Here is a 17,167-nt window from a genome sequence, read left to right on the forward strand (position 1 = left end):
GTACTAGCACTGCAGAGGTTTGTAGTTTGAAGACAGAGATGGCACAGATAAAGCAGTCATATGAGACAAGGATAGAGGAGATAAGGCAGAGTCATATGACTGATATGGCGGAGTTGAAGCAGAGCCAAGAGTTGAAGATACAATCTTTGCAGGATCAGCTTGACCATATTTCATCTTTTTTGCAGAGATTTGCTCCTCCGGTACATAACTAAATATATTTGAATATTTTATATAATTATAATGTATTCTTGTATGAGCGTGATGACTTTCGTATTTTTAGTTTCTAAAGTATTTTTTTTTCTTGTAGGTTGCTGATACTTCATCTACTCGTAGAGATGATGATGCCGTCGACTCTTGATACTTAGTAGATTGTGTACTTAGGAATTTGAGATGGATGTTTTTAGAATGTTTTGAAGTATAATGTAATCAAATATGATAATATGAATATTTTGAATGAAATTTTTTTTTTTGATACTTACCTCAATTTCCAAAATATGATTATGCCAGAACTTTGATAAGTATAGATCTTGGAACTTATTGCTGCTAATACATAAAGAGATTCCTTAAAAGTCTGCACCCAATTTAGTATGTTCTTCAAATATGCACAACTTTAATTAGTATGTTCTATGTTGACTTGACAGGAACATGGTTTTAGAACTAGATGAGGTAACTGGAATACATCTTCTTCATGAATGTAAACTGTTCATTCTATTTATCCCATTATGTTTTTTACAGGGTGTTGATGTAACTGTAACATAGATTTTTTGGGGAAACTTCAAACATTCAAGGTCAACTCAAGAAACCTGTCTTCTTCCTGGGTGTGGGAGAGTTCTTTTGGTGCAAACCACACACAAGCAATGGTTGGACTGGTACTTTTTTAACCTCTTCAGCGCTGTTGGTCACAGGATTAATTGTATATTTGGATTTGTGAGAAAATTGAGAAAATATTTTCAGTTATGTTAAACCAAAAGGTCTTTGAAACAGTATGAAACTCATTTAAAGGATTGCATTTCAATTTGGCTCCTTTGGCTTGTACTCTGCATTAGAGATGACTGCAGTTCTGAACAACAAATCTTTCAGTCCTTACACTTTTCCTGGTCTAGCTGAATCACGAAGGCTTCCTCCTTCGTTATGTGAGCTTAAATTCTGAAATCTAAAATGATAGATCACCAACCTGAGTTTTTAGATTTCATGTTAGGCCCCTCTTGTGGCCAAAAATATGTTGGCCTAGAAGTTGGCAGATGCCAGTGAAGTATTAAAACATTTTCAAATTTGATTTTTTTTTTTTTTCACATCTTTGTACCATACCTATGTAGATTGGATCAAAGTATAGAGGAATGCTGAAAAAAGAAAAATTTGTCTCACAGTAGTCAACTTTTTTACTATTCTCACTTCTACCCTCACCTTGCTTCGTTTTTGTGAGCATTCATAATTTGTGTTGGATTTATTTGACTGCTTCATATTTATTTCTTCTATGAACTGCCAGAGGCAAGAAGGGTCACCTCAAAAAATTGCGAGTGGGATAAATGCTGTGAAGAAACACAACATATTCTTAGTCCAGCATGCTGCAAAGACTATCGCTAAACCCCTCCACTGCCTACCTTTACAGCTAACAACTGATTACTTCTTGCACAACTATACCAGCAAAGAACTAGCAGACAAGAACAAGCTTGAGGATCCTTCCCTCTACCACTATGCTATATTCTCTGATAATGTTCTTGCAACAACTGTAGTTGTCAATTCCACTGTGATACACGCCAAAGGACCGGAAAAACGTGTATTTCATATAGTTACAGACAGACTGAACTTTGCAGCTATGAGAATGTGGTTCATTGTCCATCCTCCTTCACCTGCGAGGAGAATATTGATGATTTCAAGTGGCTTAACTCTTCTTATTGTTCAGTTCTTCGTCGACTTGAGTCAGCCAGGATTAAAGAATACTACTTCAAAGCAAATCATCCATCATCTCTTTCTGTTGGGAATGAAAATATCAAATATAGGAATCCCAAGTATCTCTCTATGCTTAACCATCTAAGGTTCTACATGCCAGAAGTGTACCCAAAGCTTGATAAGATACTTTTTCTTGATGATGATGTTGTTGTTCAAAAGGATCTGACACCACTCTGGTCTTTAGATTTGAAGGGGATGGTGAATGAGGCAGTTGAGACATGCAAAGAGAGCGTTCATAGGTTGGATACTTAACAACGCTTTATTGCGTCGGTCCAGTAGCATAAGCCGACGCTTTTAAGCGTCAGCATAGTCCAACACAAACTACGGTGGGAAGCGTCGGTTCAAGTATGCCGACGCTTTTAAGCGTCGGGTTCCTATAACATGAACGACGTTTAAAAGCGTCGGCATAGAGAGACGACGCTTTTTTGACGCGTCGGGTTAAACCCGACCCACGCCCACCTGCCCGACGTTTGACCCACGCTTTGCGGTGCGTGGGCTGGAAATTCGCCGATGCTTAAAAGCGTCGATAGTGACCAAAAAAAGCGCCGGAAGATATCCTTTCTTTTGTAGTGCTAGACTTTTATCTTCTTTGAAACTAAGCACAGCATCCTACACTTCCTCGAGGGAGAAAGGAGCCTCCAAAACATCCAAAGATGGTGAAGAAAAGGAATAAAACCAATCCCAATCAAGATCTATCCATGGAGTCCCTGGGTCATCAAAAATCTCTTTGAAGAATTCTGTGAAAATCTTATTCATATCCTTCTTGTTCGAGTACTCTGATCCATGCCATTCAACACAGGATATCAAATTTAATTTTCTTCTGAAATTAGCTGATTGTAGAAGAACACAGTATTGCTATCACCCTCTGACAGCCACTTGACTTTTGCCCTCTATTTCCAATAGATTTCCTCAGCTTTATAAAGATGAAAAAAGCTCCCTCTCATCATGGGTAATGGGGTTGAGTTCCTCCTTTTGATCTAGATCTTGAATAATATTCCTAAGCTTGATCGTCTCAATTCTAGCCAAAAATCTCACCTGAGCTGACCAACCTTTGAGTGCATTCCTTGTTGATCTCAATTTAAGCACAAGATTCATCATTCGAAAAGCCTGACATGGACCATGCCCGAGCAACCACCTCATGAATGCCATCATAACTAAGCCAACTTCTATCAAATCTAAATAGCCCTTTTAGTTTCTGCAAGCCGTTTAAGGATAGCTTCATCGGCGCATGATCAGAACAGGGGTTAGGTAGTGCCTACTGAAGTGAATTAGGACACAAGTTGTCCATCCTAGTGGAGATTAAAAGCGTATCTAACTTTACCATTATAGGTCAAGTATAGCTTTGACCTTTGAGAGGAAGATCCAACAAATGCGCCATCCTGATGAAGGACATGAAAACTCTTGAAGTTTTCTGGAATTGCAAAGGGACATTCCTCTCTTGAACTTTGTAGGTGGCATTGAAATCCCGTTCCACAATCGAAGGCCAGGAAAGGAGGAATGTCCATATTTCAACTCTCTCTAGAAGAGGTTTTTAAGATTGTGTTCAGTTGGACCATACACGCACGTGAATGTCTAGTTGATGTTGAGAATGTGATCCAACCAATGAATTGTCACACTAAATCTTTTAATTTCACTTTTGATCATATCAAATCTAGCCTGGGATCTCATCGCCACTCCCTCTCAAAAGGATGGAACTTCATGACCGGGTATGGTACAAAACTCAAATAGAACAAACGACAAACGTATAAACTGCCTTGAAACATGAACTTAAAGCTTCAGTTTGAGCCCACGCGAGTACTCTTGCAGATATTAATCAAAATTAATGAAACCATAATAAAGACCAGCAAGAATACCATAAAATCAAATCTAATTCGATTGAATGAAATCCTAATTGACAGCTCTCCAAGGTTTTGATGGCAATCTTAATTCAATCTGGACCATCTCTTCTGACCCAGCTAGTTCTCAACCTGAAACTCCTTTCTTTCGCTTGGAGGAAGAATGGCCTCTTAATGACACAAATCCCCCAGAAATGCCTGGGTTGCTAGATTCTGCTGAGGGAGAAGTAAGAGAACTGGCTTCTTTTTTTTTTCTTTTTTTCTAAAGCAATGTTCGACGATCGTTCCTTCTCTTTCGCATCCTTCAGATGTAGCATCTTAGGATAATACTGATGATAGATGTAATTATACACATAAGCATGAATAACTATGTTTTAACTCATGAAGTACTTTTTCTTGTAGGAATTGAATTTTTAGGAGGCAACTAATAATGCACCATCTCGCAAGCTTCAAGTCTTAGTTATATTGGACTCTGTTATTTTGAATGATGTTAGTGAACTTAGCGGGTGTTTTGCTTGCGCTATGGCGATAGTTAATATCAATGCCTTCCAACCTGGATAGATCTTTTTTTCCACAGGTTCTGGAGAGTTTGTAGTTGAAAACATGACTGCTAAAACTAGGTAAAAGATCATTTATGGGAGTCTTACAAATTGAGCATTCTTTATTTTCCCTACAGGTTACAGGGCATGTGCTAATGATAATTGAGTTTGGGTTCAGGGTTGTGGCATGGTATTTAAAGGAACATTCTCCTTCAACTAAGAGTTCAGAAGAGCAGTCAGGAAATATAGGTTTAAATAGCATAATAGAAGGAAAAACAAGAAGCAATGTCCAAGGATGTTCTTTGAAAATTTGGTACAATATTAACAGTTCTTGCATTTTAATTTCTGCAGAAGTCTGCAGTAGCCTATAGCCTTGGATTCATATCTCTCTCCCTGCGAATACATTGCGTATACATATGTATTTGTTGTGCACCCGGTTTGTGCTTGCATATTTACATGTGAATGTATAACAATTTTTGTATGCTCATCTATGTCTAATAGTGAGACTGATCTGGTATTATATTTATCTGGTGCAACTTTATGGATGGATATGTATTACTTGCCATTACAGCACATTGGAAGGTCTTGAACATTTTCCTTTTGCTTATTAGAAATTATCTTCTGCTTGCAGGTCTTGAAGAGCTATGGGCTCATTGATGTGCAGCAGGAAGAAGCTTATGCTGATGCTCTAATTTTGCTGATGCCTTCACTCTCATCAGCCAAATTCTGAACCAATATGAGTGTTTTCCCTAGCCTAACTGCGTAAAAGTAAAAACCTTTGCTCAGCAGCATGCCACATTTGCATCATAGCTTAATAATTAACATTTTTTAATATCAAGTATGCCCCATTCATATGTGACCAAACCTAAGTTATATTTCCTCGTACCAAGACAAGAAGTCATGTACTTGGGATCCAAATTAAGTAGTTAAAGATTTTTCCCATATTTTACTTCTACCATAGAAATCATTGTATTATTATCTCATTAGACAGCTCAAAAGAAAAGCAAATACACCATGTACCCTGATATTGCTCAGGATTTTATCTACAATGTTCTGTACAGAGGCATATGAGTAAAATGTGATTTGCTTTGGAATTGCTATTGGTTTCGCTCTATGTTCTCTTGAATCCTGTGTTCAATAACTATCTGTAGAAGGTAGTGGCTTTTTCGATACGACTGACACCATTGTATATGAATTGCAGGTTCGATTGTCCCCCACTACCGGCAAATATATTGATCCCAAGTCCAAAGATTTACTAATATAACAGGTTGATTGCAGCTATGCTTCGATAACAGGTTGATCGTGTGCGTGTATTATGGCATGGCCTTAGTAGTTACAGGTAACAATGTAATTATCAGTTAATTATGCTAGCCCATTAACACATGGAAGTTGAGCACAATAGCCACCTTAGGTCAAAATGGTTGATACTAATTACCTTTGGTATGTAAATCAAATTTTGAAATTTACTATGTTTGTCACGCCCCGAGCCCGGAGTGCGGCAGACACCACATGCCCGCACGGCAGACCGCGCAAGCATCCAAGGCAGCAAATCATATCAAAGCAAATACAAATGCTTAAAGATGACATAATTATTTAAGTTGTTCGAAAGCAGTCTTACAAAATTTCAAAATAGTATATGCCAACATAATTCAAATATCCAAGCTAATCTAGCTAAAATGCTAATAACTGAAGGAATAATCATAAAGTCTAGCGCACTCCCCAATCCCGTGCGATTAAGCCTCTGGATTTGAAAACAGAGAAAATAAGATAAGGAGCTACATCAGCCCAGTAAGCAAACAAAATACCCCAGAGTGGGGTCAAAGCATATCAAATCGAAATACAAAATAATGACTGGGAATAAATCACAAATAACATCATTTTTCTCTTTTCAAAACTTATCATCATTTTCACAAAAACTCTGATACAGAAATCCCAGCATATGTAGGCTACGGCCACGAAACCCAGTGGCATGGGTTGCACAAAGTGCCAAACACTACTATTATTCAGCACCAGTGGTATGATGTCCAAATACCACTATTCTAATCATCAATGGTACGGTATCCAAATACTACTATTCTAATCACTGGTGGTACTGTGTCGAAACCGGTTCCTCACAGATTACAAGTCGACAGGTCCAACGTATAATCCCCATTGGCTGGAATAGAACAGAACAGCAGGTCATAGCTATGCTGAGAATGCATATATACAAAAATAGATTTCATAAATTGTTCAACTATATTTTACGGATTTCAAAGTATAACATAGTTTTCAAATAAAATTTAACATGCCTAACCCATTTTACTAAATACAAAATATATGTCAAAATTTAATCAATTTATCAAATAATTTGGAAATTACACTTGAAGTATTAAGTTATTTACATATTCTCGCTTAATTCTTACTTCACGTAGGCGGATCAGGTTCACCTGTTAACATTTAATTAATTTTTTTGTAAATTTCAGAGCTAAGCAAAATCCAAAAATAATACTACTGGACATGGCCCAATAAGGCCCCCCAAGGTTGGCCTCTAATTAGTTTATTTATACAGTAAAAAATTTATTTCAGGGGCCAATACCTAATTATATAGTACTATTTCATAATAAAGCTTGAGTAAAGGGACCAAACAAATATAATTGGGGACCTTTATTTAATGAATCTTTCCTAGAGGGATCAAATACAAATTACAGAAGATCCTTTTGTGAAATAATATACTGCCAATGGCTTAACTGCAAAATTTCATTTATTGGCCAAATGGGTTTGGGTTTCGGGTTTCGGGTTTCGTTTCGAGTTCGAATTCGGGTTCGGGTTCAAGTTCCGGACTTGGATCTGAACTCGGCCTAAGTTGGCCTGCAATGGACAGGGCCCAATGGCCCATCATACTGCTCACGGCCCACAGTGGGCCTTCTTCCTCACCGAGCTCCCCATAAACAGGGGAGATGGAGACTGAGAGGAGGAAGAAGGGGCCGGCTGGGGGGGTGGGGTGGGGGGGGGGTTCAGCCTAGGCGGCCGGGGGCAGTTGCCTGGTCGACGGCCGGCCGACTGCAGTGGCGGCCAGCGGCTGCTGCGGTGACAAGCGTCGAAGCAAAACCGAGTGATCTCGGTTTGGGGCCAAAGCAGAGGAAGGAAGCATGCTATTTGGCATGGAATAAAGGCAAAAACGGCTTACCGGTAGTCGACAAAGGCAGTGGGAAGGAGATCTCGGCCGCGGTTGTTCGATTCGGCGGTTAAGCGGTGGCGGCGGTGGTGCTTTCCGGAGAGGAAGAAGAACTCAAAATAGAGGAGACTCACGACGGAGTTTCGGACGGCGCTCGGCCGGGAGGGCACGCCGGTCACCAGGCAAAGGAGGAAGGAAGGAAGGAAGAGGAGAGACGGAGGAGACGGAGGAGGGCTTGAAGGTGGTCTTAGGAAGGAAGAGGAAGGGGGTTTTTATCACCCCCTTGTAACGGCTCTCCGCCGCGTGAATCGCGGCGGCCGAGCGAAATCCGCGGCCGCGGATTGGCCGTGGATTGGCTAGAGGGGGGGTGCCGCGGGATGCCCACGGCGCCTTCGCCCCGGTGGCACCCGAAGAAGTCGGAGAGGATCGCAATCGCGATCCTCTGTTCCGGCTCTTCCCAAAAGAGGACGCACTTCAGCCCGTATCTCATAATGTTATATTGAAATTATATAATTTTAAATGATAAGATTACGGGTATATTATTCTTTTAAAAAAAATGAATAGATTAAAGGTGGATGCTCCAGCTCTAAACTAATTTGAGCCCAGCTGAAAATGAGAAACACTCTCGTTGAACCCAACAAATAGATGGTCCAGCACACCAAGCTTCAAGTTCAGATGTAGTACTGAAACTGAATCTAGCATTCCTGAGACCAACAGAACATTCCTTGCATGTTCTGGTTCAAAGCAAGTGATGTGAACATGCATACACATGGCCTCCAAACTCCTGAACATTTTAATGTTGCCCATATTGTGTGATTTGCTTGCAACAGCTCCTGATAATTCTGATGACAAGAAGTCTGGACATGGCGTGTGCTAAGTAGCAATTTGTATTAATAGAGGATAATGAAAGCTAATTATAACAATCTTGCTTGTCTATATGCAAAATTTGGCATGCACAGCTCTTTCAATGCCATTCGAACTGAAAATATCAATGTAGCTAGAATGTTTAACAAGCCAAGGACCCCCCTTTAAGTACGATACAGGGAAAAAAATGTTGAAATAGAATAAGGAAGTGCATGGAGTTTAATTTCTTAAAGAAGTGACAAGCAAAATGAGGACTAGTCACAAATGATGGCTAATAGATGCCCACATATCCAATAGGGAGGAAGATAAGTTGGTGAGATGACTATGTGATTCTCGGGTGTTTTGTTAGCCATGGTAGGGCTTAATAATTGTGTTAATTATGCATAAGTTAGACGAGAACTTATGAAATGATATGGTTGTGCAACAAAGTGTCACAAAGTTTTGACTAGGAGAAGATAAAAATTTGTGACAAGTTGATTAACAAAAAGAGTGGAAAAACCTAGAATAACATGAATGAGAGTCATAAGAAAACAATTTAAAAAATAACGACAACAATAACAGATCTAACAGTTAAATAGCAGTATATGCCAAATAATAATTTTTATGAGCTAACACTAGAAAAAGTTGGGAAAAAAGGTGGCTGGTTATCCTTATATTTAAAATAATCAGATAAGTGATGCTTCACAAATATAAACTATATCAATTACGCATATAGTTAATGAAAGACTTGAAAAGGTAGATGCCCACATTTTTTTTCATTATGCTTCTCTTACAATAGAGCCACAGGATCAAGTGTACATTATTGCTTTCATAAATGCGTAATTCCTAACCTTAGAACCAACACTGTTGCAAACAATAAAAGAGGAGAAATGTATACATCTTGAAGGAATATGAAAGAGGTATAACCATAAACACATGAAAATGAAAAAAAAAGGAGAGAAATATGATTTAAGCATTCTTTATCGGTTAAAAAAAATGATCAAGCATATGTGACTAAGAACAAAAGAAACATGAGAGAAGGACCGACCACAGTAGCACCACACTGCTAGAAAGCTTGCTTCACATAAAAAGCTAGGCTTCACTTAGTTAGAATTGGTCAACTCTGTTTTGCATCTATAATAATACGGGTACAAATAGATGAACTAATAATGTGAAACAATATGACCTTTTCTGAATTGTCTCCATTTGGAAGTATAGGTTATTTACAAAAAAAAGAAAAAAGAAAACAAAAGAAAATCTGCTGATGTTATAGATCATATTTTTGCCAACCAAAATACAAAGCCACTCAATTCTACCCTATAAACCACATCAGGGGAAAAACCATCATGAAACTTAATAAATTCCAAATAAATTAAATGCAGCAAAACTTAAAACTATAAATCTCTAGTTGGATTACATATTAGCCTAAAATCTTGACCCACTACTCAAATGGATAAGGTTTGGATCATGCCCTTGACCCACTACTCAAATGGATAAGGTTTGGACCATGCCCTTGACCCACTACTCAAATGGATAAGGTTTGGATCATGCCTACTCCCAGTCAAGTCAATAAACAAATAGAATACTTCACTCAGAAAAAAAGACCAAAGAGAGAAATTAATAGAATACAAATATCCTAACTGAATTAACGGTAACAAGTGAGTTGTGGAAAGAAGCTTGCCTGCTGAAATAAAGTAAGGCCTTCTCCTACATCCAGCCACTGTAAGAATACTACTGAGAAGTCCCCACAAGGAATTCACTGTCCATGGAAGTGAAGAGATCCCCACGTAGCCACCCGGCGGATGGAGCCACCCAGGAGTTGGCTGATCCCATGTACAGAGACGATTCCATACACGAAACTCCAGTTCATCTCCTTTGCTACCATTCGGAACCAATGCAGAGGGAAGTAGAGAGATACCTGAAGCCAATCCTTGTGGGACTTCCAACTCCCTCAACAAGCTTTCCTTGTTTCCGAAGACTGGAGAGGATGGCGTAGGTTCTATTATGAGCCCAGAGACTGTTGAGCTAAGTTTTTTCGGAGTTGGACTGGGAAACGTTGGATGTTCTTGTTCCAAAAGGTGGGATTTTTCATGGAACCCTGAAACAGGTTCCTTTATGTTGGCCTTAGAATGTCCGAATTCTGTATCAAAAGGTGAAAATTTTCATGGATTTATGAATTGAATTCCTCCGTGTTTGTCCTCAGGAAGGTTGAATCTTTCAAAAGGGGGAATTCTTTTATCGATTTTATCTGCTCTGGCCTCGGAATTGTTTTGCGTCAAAAAGTTGGATTTTTCGTGGAACTCTGAAACAGGTTGCTCTGTTTCGCTCCAATCCAATCAAAGACACGAATCTGGTGGAAATAAGCGATTTTTGAATTAAAGGTATAAATTTGAAAGCAAGGACGTTAAAAGGAATCAGTCTTTAAACCGGGACCGAGTTCTATGGGAAGAGGAGGGGTTTAAAAGGGAGGTTTTGAAGCAGCTTCTTTAAAACTGTTGCCAAAAGAGCAAGAACGAAATGCAAAAATTCAGAGAGAAGAATAATGTCGCTTAGAATCTTCGAGGAAATGCTGCAGGGCATTAGAAGGAAACGAGGAAGAAGGTGGCATTCTGGCTAACAGTTTGTCCATTTGAAGGTTAGCTCAGTAACATGAAAGATGTGGAGCTCTGGTTGGTACAATTTATTTTTATGCTGGTGGATTTCATTTGGTGCAAGGGCATCAATCTGGGCCATTGGTTCAGTGTAGCTCTCTTAGGATGGTATGCTGATTAAAGTTGCAATACCAAAGTTATTTTGGGCTCATGAAGATTTGAGGCTTTCTTTAGGCTTGTCATATTGTGATTCATTTGTGGCTCATATGGTGCCTGATCCATGTCCCTTGGTAACTAAAGATTGTGCGCTAAAATTGCAAGAAGGGAAAGGAACTAAGACTTAGGTAGGCATAATCTTCTTCATTATGTTAGTCATTGTATAAATGAATTGTGCTACCCTGTCATGGTCCTATTTAAAAGGTCTTTTCACTGCCCAAAAAGGATAGTTCCACCTAAAAACAACCACAATATGTTGAAGCATTTCAAAATTATATTTTTGAAGATGCTGTTACCTATATTTGTCATATAAATTGCAACTTATCTACTTGCTTATAGTAGTTGTCAGTGTCGATGGTTTAAAACCTATGGCTAAGAACAACAGAATGAATGAGCATTTGCTTGATTTTTAATATCACAAGTTGTGTCAACCAAATTTCTGTAATTGTTTTCTCCCCTTTATGCTTCTTCTACTAAATGTTTCATGATGCTTATTTTATTTGGAAGTTGTAACATGCGTCTAAGGGGTAAGGGCCCTTGGAAAGGTGACATTTAGTATTTTGGCTAGGATTTCTAGTCCAAAAGAAGCTTGAATATCAAATGATTATGTTTGCTGTGGTAGATTTCTACTGTCAAGTAAGCATTAGAGCCTGTTTTCTTTCTAGCTTTGGGAACCTCTCAGCTGAAAGTATCTTCATATTATTCAGACATCCTTTTTCTACTAACATATTTCTAATTGGTTTTGTAGAGGGAGGTTAGGTTAAATATATCAAAGCAAAGCAAACCAATGGATCCGCTCACTTATAAACAACATATTCTTCTTGCCAGTTTTGCTTAATGAAGAAGTAATCCTGTTCATATGGAAAGCAACTGAATTGTTGCCCACTTTTACTCTTTCCAGTGTACTAGCCATCCAATGGCTCAACCGCGTATTAACAGGATGTGTGAAGTGATTTTAAGTGAGCGATACCTGAGTCTCTTAAATGACATGAATGTAAGTCGTAAGGATTGCAAACATGGTATGCTGTACCGGTCGGTACTGGCCGGTACCGGACGTACCGTACCCGTACCGATGGGTACCGGTATCGGTACGCCAATATCGGTACGCCTGGCATACCGCATACCATACCGTACCGACATTCGATACGCCCATACTAGTGCGACACCGGTACGGGGTTCGGTACCGGTACGGCGAATCTTGATTGCAAATGACTTGCAGTGATGGTAAGCATAGCATTTACTAGTAGAACTTAGAAGAAACATGTCTCTTAAAAACAACCCTGGATATTTGAGATAGGCCTGTTGAGTTAAATACAGTTGAACCAGAAGAAAGTCCTTATCTCCATCCAAAAGTCACTTGTTTTTGATCATGTGTTTAGTATTGTAGCATGTGGTTAATTTTTTTAGCCATTAGAATTCTAATCAAGGTCCAGAATCTCGGTACCAGAACTCCATACAGGTACCATGTTGGTATAGTGCCAATATGCTTGATACGGAGTCGACTCAGTATACTGACACTCTATATATCCCCTATACCAAGTATCAGTTCAATACCTGTATCCAGTACAGGGCAATAGTCTTTCTATGCTTATTAAATTAGTTTCAGAACTTTAGTTTGTACCATAGTAGCTATTGATTCATCTATAACTCTATGACATCAGGAACTTCTAGCAGCTCTATAACTCACATGCAATCAGTGGAAAACAAAATTTTCTGGCCTTTAAATAGGACATATCACAATGAACTAGTTTAACAATTGTTTTGAATATATAAACCATGATACAGAATTTCAGAAATCACTAACAATACATCCAATTACTCTGCAGTTCTTCCTTATCCAAAATTCTTGTAACTAAAAAGGATCAAGCTTAAGAAAGATATTGACAGTCACCCAGCCATGATCAGAATACCATGCAGAGGTTTCGGATATTCAACACATAATTCTATCTGTAATCTGTCAACTATAACTACAAGTTTCTTCTGCAAACCCCACTTTCAAGTTCACAGTATCATAGACAATCCTGTGATTCTTCTGCTGATAGTTTCCGATGATCCCGACTTCATCTTCATATGAAAGGCTAGCAATTGCCAAGCACACTTGAGAAGCATCCTTCTTAACAAAGTAAAAGATCCCAGTGACATCCACATTCACCTCCACGCCACCCTCAAATTCCAATCTCAATTTTGGGACCCTCACCTCTTCATAGCTAGACAAATTGAAGCAGGTGTCCAGTATTGAAAAGCCCGGTGCCGAAGGGTAGCTCGAGAACTGTCTCACAAATTCACTCTTCAAAGCCTTGTATACTGAAGGCACAAGCCGTGTGATCACCGTTCCTGAATCTATAAGAATTTTGCCATTAGAAAACCCAGAAGCCTGAAGAGCCACCCCTCCAACTTCCACTCCAGTGAGATTGAGGAAATAAAATGGTGCCTGCTGAGGATCTAAGATCATTCTAGTGTATGAAATTGGAGTGAAATTCCTATAAACTGAAGGGTCACCACCGAGTACTAGGGAGCCTGATGAATTGTACAACCTTGTAGGCAAGCAATATGAGAAGATTCCTCCAAATCGATCATGAGTTTGAGATATCAAAGAGAGTTGAGTCCTCCCCAGCCCCATTAGACCTGAAGTTCCACCGAAGAGCCCCTGGTTGTTTTGGCCACAGCCAAATATAAAGCCCTCCACAGTCGTGCCACCGAGATCGATCCTTTCCCGGCTTAGCACACCACGGCTGGAGGAACCATCTCCATAACTAAGTGCATAGTTGCAGCTTGACCGATCTGAACCACAGACGCCTGTACTGCCAGAGGCTGCTCGCAAGTAGTCACAGGTTGTTGAGTTGCAGGGGATGGCTTGGTAGTAAGAAGAAGTCGAGGGGTCGAAGAGTGGGTCTTCTTGGTTGTAGCAGTATAAGCAAGGCTTGCATTGGACCCAGGTGAGGTCGCTACCGGTATCGACGATCACTGTCATGTTCTTGCTCCCCAGCCCTATGGTCACAATGTAGTTTAAAGTCTGGAGCTTGGCTCCAGAGGTCAAAGGGATTTGGGCTTGCAATGAGTCTCTGTAAACCTCGCCGGAGGCAGCATTACTGATTTGTGACTGGAGAGATGAGACCCGAGCTTCATCTGAAACTAGGAGCTTCTTAAGGTAATCATTGTAGCTCTCGATATGCCCCGAGTAGTGAGAATGGTGCCTTATTTCCATCACTGTTGCACCCTTCTCTCTTCCTGTAGATAATGGATTCCAACAAACAGAAGAGAATTAAGAACTTGTTCGACTTAAAGGACCGGTAGGAAGTGTTAGCAAGAATTGAGTTGAATATGAGAAGCTAAAGTTACAGTCTCACAGAGCAATAACATCCTCCAAGGAAGCCCATTTTACTAGTGCAAGCAGAGAGAAAAAGATACAAGTTCTATTTGTAATCGAAGGAATAGAAAGGACCCAAATTTGATGAGAACGTTTGAAAGCATGTACTTAAATCCATGAAAGCATGTTAGTAGAAGTAGAGAGAAGAAAAGACTATTTATATTCTGATAGCCCATTGAAGCATCTTAATTAGAATTTATGAATAGCTGAAGGCAGAGGGGCTTTTCTTTTATTCTCTCACTGGTAAAATTCTCCACAGATGCCAATATTTCTAGCATAAGCAGACAGAAGAAGCTACTAACTATATCTGATAACATAATAACAGAGACTCAAAATAGATCGGACTCGTTAAATAAATCTTTAGTATTAAACATGACTAGTACGACAACAAATGAACTTCTTTCTCTTTTTTTTTTTTGAAGTAAGACGACTAAGTTTCAGAATATCTAAATAGCTGGTTTGATTTGAAGATTACTTGTTCTTTGTGGGGAACTAATTCGAGAAGTGCTCTTGTCTTCCCATAGCAGCTGATGTAGAGCTACTATCTTCTTCTCCTCAAGGCCATGAACGATACCAACAGAAGTGGCGATAAGAAGAAGGGAAAGAAGAAGAAGATGATGATGATGATGCATGAGAGAGAACAAGAAAGAAGGAAGATGTGTGGCTGCACCCGCCATTGTAGAGCATCAGAGGAAGGAGAGCAAAAACCGTGACATCTGCATAAAAGAGGAAGGGGGGTGGGGGGCGGGGGGTGTTGTTGTTGTTTGGTGAATGAAGAGATTCTCGGGTGTGGTGGAGTTTGGCATGAAAACAAAGGTGGAGGGGCTGGCGCTTTGGAGGCATTTGAGAGTGCGAAATTATTGAAGGACTCACGGGCTTGCCCCTCGAACCAGAGTCAGCTAAGCCTCAGCTTCTTTTGGTTTTCCGGTTGTTTGCTTCTTGCATGGGTTACAGCACCAGAGGGGGTGGATGCCCATGTATTTTGGTATTTCCTATATCTTGATACATGATATACATGACTACAATAATAATATTATGAAGGGTACTTGAAGAAGGGTTAGATTGTGTGCATAATTGCTACTAACATGACATCTGGTCACTTGAGCTAATGGTCTTCAGAGTTGACCGGTAGATCCCAGGCTGGATACAAACATGTAAACTTCATGCTTGGGGCACTAATTCAAAGATAAATTTGCAGAGAATTTTGGTTTCGGATCCATATCTGATAAAAACATACTTTACCCTGGCAATTTAGCCTGTTTATATACTGTACATATATAGAGAGAACAAATTTTATGATTCTACTTCCATATCTATGTTTCTCTTTTTTATAAATTATACTGAAAAATTTGGAGTTCATCTTGCACAATCATCCCTATGCCTTTTTTTTTTTTTTTTTTGGTGAAAAAAAGGAGGGGAAGGGACCAGCCCACCCGCGTAGCAGCCCCCACTGGGCCCTTCTTCCACCAGAAAATATTCGATACAGGTCGCAGGTTTCGCGTGCCTTCTCCGACCCGTGGGCTCACCGCCTCACGTGTGGGTACGTCACCCTAGCGCCATCTTGGTACAAATGAAAGGAAAGCATAACCGCCAGCAAGCCATCCGGATGTGGGGCATCCGGTCTCCTAATTTTATCGACGCCTGCGCATTTCGAATTTAAGCAACTTAAACGGAATTATCGCCTCCTTACCACTAGGCTACCACCTTGGTGGCTCGTCCCTATGCCTTTCAGTTAGATTTTCTATTATGGCTATTTTGGCCATCAGTGTTAGTACAGTCATCTTATTCTTTTCCTCGTTAAGATGGGATGGAATGAGTAAAGTGCAGAGTTAGATGGGACAGCTTGGATAGAACAAATATCATTTTTTTATATATAAATCTATTTTTGTTATATTGAGAAGGGGATCCATAAAGAATTATAGAAATTCGGCTCAGGTTGGAGATAGATTTTATCATTATCCGTATCCATCTCAGATATGCTATGGATCGGGTAAAATCAGCTCTTGTAGGACCAAATTGAAAAATTGATGGGACATAGTAAACTACCATTCTTAATCAGTTATGTTGACTTGTCTAGGTCATAATTGATACCATTACTTGGGTATGTTGAAGATTACAATTCAAAGATTTTTATGGTCAATGCTATTCACCCTTGTTTTATTGGCTGAATGGTTCTTAGAATTAAACAAAAATACTCAACTTCTTTGACTGACTCACGGTTTGTTATTTAATTATTTATGAATTCTATGACTAGTTCAGCAATCTACATGGAAGATTAGTGTGGCCAGCTGTTGCTAGCTGTCATGATGGTACCAATATTAATTATTTCTGTTTCCTCGTACATTCTTTTTGTTTACACTGATGGTTTCTATCACTTCTTAAGAATTTACAAGATTTTAGTCTTTTAGGGCTTTTGACATGTTCAGAATATAGGGGAGGTAGCGAGTGACGACTGACGAGTCATCCACCTTTGTAGATTTTTTCCTCAACATCCGGTTTGAGTCCATTTGGGAGAAACTATTTTCCTGGAAACTTAGCCTACCAAGTTAGCTGTGGACCGGACTTATGGCAGCCTGCCACATGGAGCTATAGCCTACTAAATAAAAAAATCAAAAAAGAAATCCAAGCAAACCCTAGCATGGATTCTCTTTTATTGCTTCACCTCTGCTCCC

At 39.6% G+C, this 17,167-nt stretch overlaps 1 protein-coding gene and 1 pseudogene across 1 annotated transcript; one reads left to right on the plus strand and one right to left on the minus strand.

The window, feature by feature from the left end:
* Positions 1–759: 759 nt before the first annotated feature.
* LOC120111666 lies at positions 760–5,054 on the plus strand (annotated as a pseudogene).
* Positions 5,055–12,825: 7,771 nt separating this feature from the next.
* On the minus strand, positions 12,826–15,297 carry LOC103708274 (aspartyl protease family protein At5g10770). The gene is made up of 2 exons (XM_008793118.4): positions 14,971–15,297; positions 12,826–14,356 (listed from the first exon to the last, which is right to left on the minus strand). Exons 1-2 carry the CDS (start codon positions 15,170–15,172, stop codon positions 13,086–13,088), a joined length of 1,473 nt encoding a protein of 490 aa, XP_008791340.2. The 5' UTR covers positions 15,173–15,297; the 3' UTR covers positions 12,826–13,085.
* Between the last annotated feature and the right edge of the window lie 1,870 nt (positions 15,298–17,167).

The sequence above is a fragment of the Phoenix dactylifera genome, chromosome 1 (assembly GCF_009389715.1).
Source record: "Phoenix dactylifera cultivar Barhee BC4 chromosome 1, palm_55x_up_171113_PBpolish2nd_filt_p, whole genome shotgun sequence".
NCBI classification, from domain to species: domain Eukaryota; kingdom Viridiplantae; phylum Streptophyta; class Magnoliopsida; order Arecales; family Arecaceae; genus Phoenix; species Phoenix dactylifera.